General features: G+C 50.1%; 4 protein-coding genes across 4 annotated transcripts; 3 read left to right on the top strand and 1 right to left on the bottom strand.

Annotated features, from left to right (window-relative positions):
* Positions 1-752: 752 nt before the first annotated feature.
* Positions 753-2,339, bottom strand: BP01DRAFT_357370 (putative RNA binding protein Rnp24). Its single transcript, XM_025575187.1, has one exon. It carries the CDS (start codon positions 2,199-2,201, stop codon positions 1,086-1,088), a length of 1,116 nt encoding a protein of 371 aa, XP_025430995.1. The 5' UTR covers positions 2,202-2,339; the 3' UTR covers positions 753-1,085.
* A 125-nt stretch (positions 2,340-2,464) lies between these two features.
* On the top strand, positions 2,465-5,555 carry BP01DRAFT_341879 (exosome non-catalytic core subunit RRP4). The gene is made up of 5 exons (XM_025573462.1): positions 2,465-2,677; positions 2,750-2,866; positions 2,924-3,737; positions 4,139-4,371; positions 4,450-5,555. Exons 1-5 carry the CDS (start codon positions 2,586-2,588, stop codon positions 5,384-5,386), a joined length of 2,193 nt encoding a protein of 730 aa, XP_025430994.1. The 5' UTR covers positions 2,465-2,585; the 3' UTR covers positions 5,387-5,555.
* Positions 5,556-5,924: 369 nt separating this feature from the next.
* BP01DRAFT_63793 (IFRD domain-containing protein) lies at positions 5,925-7,730 on the top strand. Its single transcript, XM_025579990.1, has 2 exons — positions 5,925-6,255; positions 6,381-7,730. The coding sequence occupies exons 1-2, from the start codon at positions 6,062-6,064 to the stop codon at positions 7,648-7,650; spliced, it is 1,464 nt and encodes a 487-aa protein (XP_025430993.1). The 5' UTR covers positions 5,925-6,061; the 3' UTR covers positions 7,651-7,730.
* Positions 7,731-8,218, top strand: BP01DRAFT_63794 (uncharacterized protein). Its single transcript, XM_025579991.1, has one exon. It carries the CDS (start codon positions 7,811-7,813, stop codon positions 8,156-8,158), a length of 348 nt encoding a protein of 115 aa, XP_025430992.1. The 5' UTR covers positions 7,731-7,810; the 3' UTR covers positions 8,159-8,218.
* Positions 8,219-8,251: the final 33 nt, after the last annotated feature.

Genomic DNA, 8,251 nt, shown 5'->3' with positions numbered 1-8,251 from the left:
AAGGGAGAGGGACTGGAGGGAGGGATGAGGTGTAGGGAGTGGGGAAACGAAAAGAAAAGCAAGAGTAGAAGAGTAATTCCAGCTGGGGAGAGAGAAGTAAAAAGAAGAAATAATAAGTTGCACCTCCAAAGTGAGGGCGAGAAACAATAACAAAACAGACAGACCAAGACAGAGACACACACACATACACTGGGGTAGTAGCAGGTTAGCAGCGAACAAGTTGGGGAGGAGATGGTGGTTTTGAGCATTGGAAAGCCATGACATCTCTTTCGATGTCAACCATCCCTATCCGGTTTAGCGCCCTCCACGACCACCTCAGCGATTCTAGAACAAAAACTGACCGAAAACGATCGACGCGCTTAACTTCGTACGTAGTTTACTTACTTCTTCACAGTTCACAAAACATGAACTGATCTCACTCGCTTGTCCTCTCCTCCAGCTTCCATTCCTGCCCTTGAGAAATTGTGATTATACTAACCCTTTCTCTTCCTTATCACGGTCTAAGCTGATCTACTACCTCCTGAATCCCTACACACGAATCATCAAGCAGTGAGTATTGGAGAGGGAGTGAGTGGCCTCGCTGACTAACCCCTTGGCATGTGCAAGTGAACTAATCTTACAGTGATTCATGAGTATAATAAGTACCTTAATTTGAATAGCTGATCAACGACAGACAGCATTTGCGATTCAAAACCTACTGCGCAACGGCTTCTTCGAAACAGTAAACAAAAATCATTTTCATTTCAGAATCATCGTAGGGGTATAACTACCGTCTTCCTGCAATCAATTTTTTTGGTCCAATCCACATCCTTCCCCTCTATTGAGTATATACATACATGGTAACTGATGCATACCAGTGAGCACGGTGGATATCAGTTTGGTGGATGGAGTCAGCAGTACACCTCCTTTTCCGTGCTTTTCAGAGAAAGCAACCATGGGTTTTTGCTCATGCAAGGCTCAAACCATCCACAATCTTTCGTGCATTCCGAGGGCTAGGAAACTGCTCCAAGATTGTCCTTCGGCCTAAGAAGATCCAGCCCTCACTCTCTGGGTACTTGCTTGCTCTCACTGGTTAATGATCACCATTAATCGAAGGTGGTCTTCTTGCCCTGTGATTCGACAATGGCACCACTAAGCTTCTGCACTGTGTCCTGATCGTATCTGGTATATTCGGGCTTCGCCTGCTTGGTTCTGGGAGGTCGCGCTTGGCGAGGTTGCTCTTCGGTGGCTTCAAAATCTCCGGACTCTGCATCAACGGTCTCTGAGCTGTTATTCTTCTTGCCCTCGCCATCTTTTCCGAACCGTTTCTTATAGCGAGTAGTAGCGTCTTCGGCGAACTCCATACGCAAGCGCCTTCCAAGAAGGAAATTCACCCAGACTTTCCTCTGCCGGGGCTTCTGAGGCTTTTTGCGCTTCTCAGAGTCGGACTCGGACTCATCTTCCTCCTCATCATCCTCCTTCACTAACACATAGCCCTTCACCGCTGCTTCAGCTGCTGCAAGATCCTCAAACACTACCCAAGCGTAACCCTTGCATTTGCCGGAGTCCTGGAAGGTTGCCACATGTACATTAGCCACAACACCGCATGGCGCGAAATGCTCTTCAATAGCTTCTTTGGTGGTGTCAAAGCTGAGATTGCCGACGAATATGCGCTTCGAGGGAGGATGACCGGATGCTGCAGAGCCCGCTTTTTGACCGTCTTCCTTGGGTTTATCTGGCCTTCCAGCAAAGCTCTTTGCATCCTTGATTAGCACGCGACGACCCGTAAGGAGCTGTTCGCTAAGGCCAATTGCCTCCTCCGCAGCCTTCTGGGTGGAGAAGTCAACATAAGCGAAGCCTTTGTTCTGAGATTTTCCAGATTTTTCGGCGCCCTTAGGCATATGTATGCGCGTAATGGTTGTCTCCGCAAAGGAACAATTGCTCGTGAAGAAGGTACGCAAATCATCCTTGGTCACGGAAAAAGCGAGATTGCCGATCCAGACACCGTACTCTGAACGCTTCGAGGGGGCAGCAGTGGGTTTCTCGACTGCAGCCACCCCTTCGGTCTCTGTCGTGGACTCAGAGGGTTTCGCAGTTGCTGCCTTCTTTGCTTTCCGCAATGCTTTTTTTGATGGAGGTTCGGGGGCAGAGATGTCGATCTCGATCTCCTCAACATCAGTGAGCTTGCGCTTCTTCTGATTTTCTTCCCCAATGCTAGCCATGGCTCGTTGGCTCCTGAAGATTCGCACAGATGTAACTGAATAAAATAATACTCGTAAGAGCGACTGCAAAGAACAGGCAAGCGGAAGAATGTATGAGGACAAAACAACAAAAGAACAAGAAGCCCACGCGTATGGCTCTTGTCGCAGTCGGCGGTAACTTTTTTTTTGTATCGGTTTTCTTTGCGGCGGGCAGAAAGACTCTCCGCCTTATCAATTCTGGACTTGGCGGAATCCTTCCTCCGATTCGCAGAGCTGGAAAGGGACACTCATCTTCCCTTAATGAGATCCTCGACTTTTACCATCGAGCGGCAAGAACGCAGTTGAGATCCCCGTCAGACTGAGATTTAAACCCCCTCGTGACAAAAATTGTGCCTCGCATCCGCCATGTCTCAATTTGATGATACAAGATCGATGGCAGAAAGTCTGCCGGATGCCTCCGTTGGCGCCCCTGCTCGGCCCTCCTACAAGTCTTTCAAGTGAGCACATTTCTTTGGAGTCTCCCAACTCTTCTACAACTAGGAAACTAGCTAAAACAGATCGCTACATAGAAAGAAGTTTGCGAAGCTTAAGATGAGATTTGAAATGCAGATGGGAGAGAGCGACGCGCTCATTCGCGAAGAATTGCGCATCGAGGATCTTTCGAAGAGAATACAGGAACAGAATGAGTATGCAATCCATCGCTGCTATCTGAGAGGCTCCCACTAACACTGACTCAATCGTAGTCAACTGTTAGAGGTCCTGCTTGAGTTCAACGACAGCCTCCACGTGTCTCCCAGTCTACGATACGACTTGAGTGCGCCAGGCGATGAGACCTTTTTGCCGCCTCCTGATAGAGATATTCCGGCCTCTTATAATGATCCCGCCATCGCGGGATCTATGTTGAAGGATGCGAAAGGCCGTATGGCTGCTGGTCGGATGACTACCAATGCCTATCGTGAACTGGAGGACGACGTTCGGCGAAGCAAAGCGTTTGCACCGCGCCTGCTGTACACTTCCTTGATGCAATTTCCTCATTCTGCCCCTTTGCCCGACGACCAACCCGAGGATCAGTATCCCGCCCACGTGCTTGGCTTCATGACTCCTGAGCATGAAACCGAGTACTACCTGGCCCTGGACGCTAAGCTCGGTGATGAGAGTGCCATTGAGCAGCTATTGTCCATGCCCAATAAATCATCATTCGTCGAGCGCACGCGGGATGCTAATCTCCGTATACCCATATCCGTGCATAATTGGCTTCGGCGGAATCAGCCGCAGATCTTCCTTCAAGACAACGAGAACGCATCCGAGAAGTCTGGCTCTCGGCCCTCGCGTGCGTCCAAGAGAGCTACTGCCCAGGCTCGAAAGGAGGAGGATATGTATGATGATGAAGGCTCTTTCATGGAGACAGCATCGGCTACCGGGACCGCTAAGGGCAAGCGTAAGCGGGACGAAGACAGTGGATATCGACCTAAGGGTGGCAGCAGCCGTCCGAGCCGCAAGAAGAAGGATGATGATGGTTCTACTCCTGCCAAGCGGACATCGAAGCGGGCCTCTGGTGTTAATGCTTGAGCTCGCATACCCTGTTAGTGGTGTTGAAGCTCAGGACAGGATCAATGGTCGGGTGATAATTCTATTGAGGCTCAAGTTGTAGTTTTCAATGATCATGTATTGGTCATTCATGTATTGGACCCTAATCAAGCTTATTATGTCCACAATAATCCGTAGGGTTGAATTAGGACTATAGTTCATAGTACTGTGTAAAACAAAACAGTGAATGCTAGCGGGATTCACGTGCATCTCCACCAGGAGTTTGTCTGGTTTGCTCCAATTCCGGAAAGTCTGCACAGAATGAATGGATGGCCGATGAGAAAGCAACCTTTCCTTCAATTATTCCCCCATTCGACATAACCTGAGACACTTTACTTAATCATCTACAGTATCTCTGTTGCTATTGCCAGGTAGCTCCAATCATGGCTATTACCATTCTGCCCCCGGTGGTAGAAAATGTCGATCTGCCTGACTTCGACTCCGACTCAGATGCCATGTCCGTCGATTCGGACGGCGGCGTGCAATTGGCAAAGGACAGTTCATCTAGACCCAGCAAGCGCCAACGCGTGGTTGAAGGCACCAATATTGTCGCTGGAGTATTGACGCCTGGTGAGGTCGTCACTGATGATCCGCAATGGATGAGGTTCGTCATTACTGCAATAATTGCTATCTCATTCCTTTTTTTTGTGCCCACCATAGCTAATGTATTCTCTGTGTATAGAGGTCATGGCACCTATACGAATCCACTATCAACCTCTATCATCGCCACTGTTGCTGGTGCGGTGCAAAAGACCAATAAACTGCTTTCCGTTCAGCCCCTTCGTGCACGATACACTCCGGAGATTGGTGATCTGGTGGTAGGGCGCATTGTCGAAGTACAGTCCCGCCGGTGGAAAGTCGATGTCGCCGCCCCTCTGCTCGCTCAATTACCTTTATCAGCGATCAATCTACCGGGAGGTATTCTCCGACGCCGCACAAGCGCCGATGAATTGCAAATCCGAACCTTCTTCAGCGAAGGAGATCTAGTCGTGGCTGAGGTGCAAAGTGTACATTCGGATGGAGGCGCATCACTTCATACGCGGTCCTTGAAATACGGAAAACTGAGAAACGGCGTATTTCTGGCCGTGACGGGCACGGGCGGCAGTGGCGCATCTAGCTCGACTGTCAAGGGTGGTGCAGGAAGCGCGGCGGCTGCGACGGGTGCTGTCGGCGGCGTGGTACGATCACGGAGACAGGTTTGGACAGTCAGCACTGCCAATGGAGGCGGAGATGTTGATGTGATTCTTGGAGTGAATGGGTATATTTGGATTTCGAAGCACGCAGATGGGGCCACGGCCGCCTCGTCGACGACAGAGAACGTCTCAATCACCCGCATGGAAGAAATGGTGTCGAGCTCGATCTACTCCAGCCAAAATGACGAGATACCACCTCAGACGAGACGCGAAATCGCCCGGTTAGCGCAGTGTATCCGAGTCCTAGTGAACGGGGGGATTCGGGTGGATGAGGAAACGGTAATGAGCGCATATGAAGCTAGTCTCCAGGTGGATCTGGAGCTCGGTGACGATGAGGATGAAGATGAACGGCGACACGAGGGTCGCGAGTACTTGGAGGGGAGCAAAGCGCAGCGTATCCTCGAGTTGGTCTTACAACGGAAATAGATGGATATATGACTACGATTACTCTTGATGTGATGTTCAGATGAGATTTTAAGATACCCCCCACCTCCCCCTCCCCTCGCATGACTTCCTACCAGATCACATCCGGTTTTCTTCCTGTGTCTCTTTTGTCAATTAGAAGAGCCCCGCATCACGTGATGATAAAGTGAGCATTGATTGGTAGAGTGATTTGCTCGAAGAGTACCTACCTAATTGTACTGGTGAGATAGCAGCTACTTATATGTAGTTTACTGGGAGTGTAGGGGGCAATGAGTAAATTCTCGGTATAACAGGGCAGCCAAAAAGACAAGGGGAACGTGACCCGCCAGTTGACTTCGGAATTCTTTTATTGTCGCACTTTCTTCCATTCTCTCCCTCCCCCTCTCTCTAAATCTACCTCTCATCGAAGAAGAAATCCTTTCCCCTTCTCACTCAATCTTACCATGTCCTTTGTCTCGGAAGAAATCTTTTTACAGTTAACATTCTCTATACCTTTTGCATAGGTTTTTCCCTCACAATAGCTCCATCATAGGATCTTACACTTCTTGAACCATCAATCCAAGCCTACTCGCCTATCAGAGACAACCCAACAAAAAGAAGATTTCCAAAGCATCAGAATAGAGCATCCATTTTTTTCCCTTGCTCATCTAAACTATCCTGCCACTGCACAAATTCACTATGCCGGACTTGCGTCGTCAGGTACTGGAGAGCGGCAAGACGATCTCTCGCAAGGCCGCCTCTCGTGAAGGCTCGCGCCGCACATCGCGCACCACCTCGGCCCAAAACTCTCGTCCCTCGTCGCGGCCAACTAGTCGGTATGGCTCAGATGAAGAGGATGCCGGAAATCTCAGCGATGAGACCACTGCTCTCAGGTAAGAGACTCCTTGTTTTACTGGCTCTATTGTCCTCCATGATTAGCGCCGCCCTTCGGGATGACATCATCGTCATCTTGTCGACTTTTTTTTTGGTCTGACTAATGCTGATTCGGGTGTTCTAGCATTGGCTCGTTGGATGACCTCACCGAAGATCTTGACCAGGACACCAACAACTGGACGCAGGAACTGGGTGATGTTATCGCCGACATCCTCGACCGCAAACGCAGCAGTGTCCTAAGCCGCGAGGAGGCCTACGCCGCATTCTGTCGCTTGGCCAAGTCCCATTATGTCGAGGACCACATTCGTAGCCAGATTTCTGACCTGCTGGCCGCCTTCTGCCGCAGTGTCAAGTTCGAGTCCAGCGTACGCGAGACTACCTTAGCCCTGCGCGCGCTCGAACTCTTGGCCATCACAGCCTTTGACAACACCATCTACGAGAATGTCGAGCCACTGCTCTCGCGCACCATTCGCGATTCCACCTCGACATCCATCAAAGCTGCCGCGATTCATTGTCTTGGCGTTTGCACTATGTTCGGCGGCGCTGGTGAAGACGGTATCCTGGACCAGATGACCTTCTTCCTTGACATTGCCGCCTCCGACGGTCAATCTATCGACGCTCCTGACGACGCCGGCAGTGTCACGGCTGCGTTGCAGGAATGGGGAATGCTCGCTACCGAGATTGACGATCTCGAAGGTGAGAGTGAAGAGGCCGTGCAGATCTTCATGGATCAGCTGGACAGTGGTGACTCTGCTGTGCAAATCGCGGCTGGGGAGAATATTGCGCTTCTCTACGAGAAGAGTTATACCGAGCAAGAAGACGACGAAGATGAAGAAGAAGACGAAGAAGGCCATTCCAAGGACGCTGACTCTGACGATGAGTCCTTCCTTTCGCCCGGCGGGCGTTCCGGCCCAAAGCTTATCAAGCGCTACAATGCCTACCACAACACCCACGAGCTCGAACAGCAACTACAGTCGTTGGCCACGATACACAGCAAACGTATCAGTAAGCGCGACAAGAAGAGTCTGCACAGCAACTTCGCCTCCATCTTAACCACGGTTACCAACCCACGTCGTGGGCCCATGTATAATACCGCCATTGATCATGACACAAATCGGCACTACGGTAGCAAGTTGACGGTCAAGGTCGGCAATCAGGGCGTGATGAACATTGACCGCTGGTGGAAGTGGATCCGCTTGAATTCGCTTCGTCGCATCTTACAGGGTGGCTTCGCAGCCCATTACTTTCAGGGAAACCGTGCTGTGCTTGATAATCTTCCTGTGATGGTACGCATGAATGTCACCTCTTCGGATCGCAGTGCGGCAAAACGCGCCGCCAAGTCTCGGAACAACCGTCGATGGGCTGTCCACGATCACTCCGATGAAGAATATTAATCGACCCATTCGGACGCTCGCGGCTCTAGTCTTTCTGCCAGATAATGGGCCAATAGTTAATGAGATGTCTCGCTCAAGCGCCACTCAACGACCACTACACTATAAATCCAGAACTCAACTTGCACAAAGCACGCATCTAAGTATGGACATATGATCCCGCATGTTTCACTTTTGTCGTCGCAGTCAATCCACTCGGAGATCCGAATTTTTTTTGTCAATGTGCACCGTACCTCATCTGGTCATGGATTGCCATTTTCCAATACTCTTCATAAACTCTAGAGGTTCTCACCGGCGGGTTGGTTTGACCTGGGGGTCCATTCACCTCTATTCCACTTATTCCTGTCCCACATTTTCCGCTAATGTTCCGCTGGATATCGGAGCCATGCAATGCAACTTCTTCCTTGCCCGTAATCTTTGGCTGGTTTGTATTTGTTTGCTGGAATACGTGTCGCTTGCTAGCATAGTTACTGAATACAAATGGAAGGACCCTCTACAAGCCGATCTATAAACGATTAGAGTTTTTCATTACGGAACATAAAGCATGGAGAGAATTCGTACGAGGGGGAGAGAGATGTTCTATTCAGAGGATAGGCGTAGCGAC

The sequence above is a fragment of the Aspergillus saccharolyticus genome (genome assembly GCF_003184585.1).
Source record: "Aspergillus saccharolyticus JOP 1030-1 unplaced genomic scaffold BP01scaffold_17, whole genome shotgun sequence".
Classification (NCBI taxonomy): domain Eukaryota; kingdom Fungi; phylum Ascomycota; class Eurotiomycetes; order Eurotiales; family Aspergillaceae; genus Aspergillus; species Aspergillus saccharolyticus.
Note: the sequence above shows the minus strand (reverse complement) of the source record. Positions and strands in the feature narration are given on the sequence as shown.

What these genes read in the sequence shown, in the direction of transcription:
- BP01DRAFT_357370 (XM_025575187.1), bottom strand. Translation starts at nt 2,201, where the DNA reads ATGGCTAGCATTGGGGAAGAAAATCAGAAGAAGCGCAAGCTCACTGAT.
- BP01DRAFT_341879 (XM_025573462.1), top strand. Translation starts at nt 2,586, where the DNA reads ATGTCTCAATTTGATGATACAAGATCGATGGCAGAAAGTCTGCCGGAT. An exon ending in CCCTCCTACAAGTCTTTCAA is followed by an intron (nt 2,678 to 2,749) that starts GTGAGCACATTT and finishes ATCGCTACATAG; the next exon opens with AAAGAAGTTTGCGAAGCTTA. An exon ending in GATGATCCGCAATGGATGAG is followed by an intron (nt 4,372 to 4,449) that starts GTTCGTCATTAC and finishes CTCTGTGTATAG; the next exon opens with AGGTCATGGCACCTATACGA.
- BP01DRAFT_63793 (XM_025579990.1), top strand. Translation starts at nt 6,062, where the DNA reads ATGCCGGACTTGCGTCGTCAGGTACTGGAGAGCGGCAAGACGATCTCT. An exon ending in GATGAGACCACTGCTCTCAG is followed by an intron (nt 6,256 to 6,380) that starts GTAAGAGACTCC and finishes CGGGTGTTCTAG; the next exon opens with CATTGGCTCGTTGGATGACC.
- BP01DRAFT_63794 (XM_025579991.1), top strand. Translation starts at nt 7,811, where the DNA reads ATGTTTCACTTTTGTCGTCGCAGTCAATCCACTCGGAGATCCGAATTT.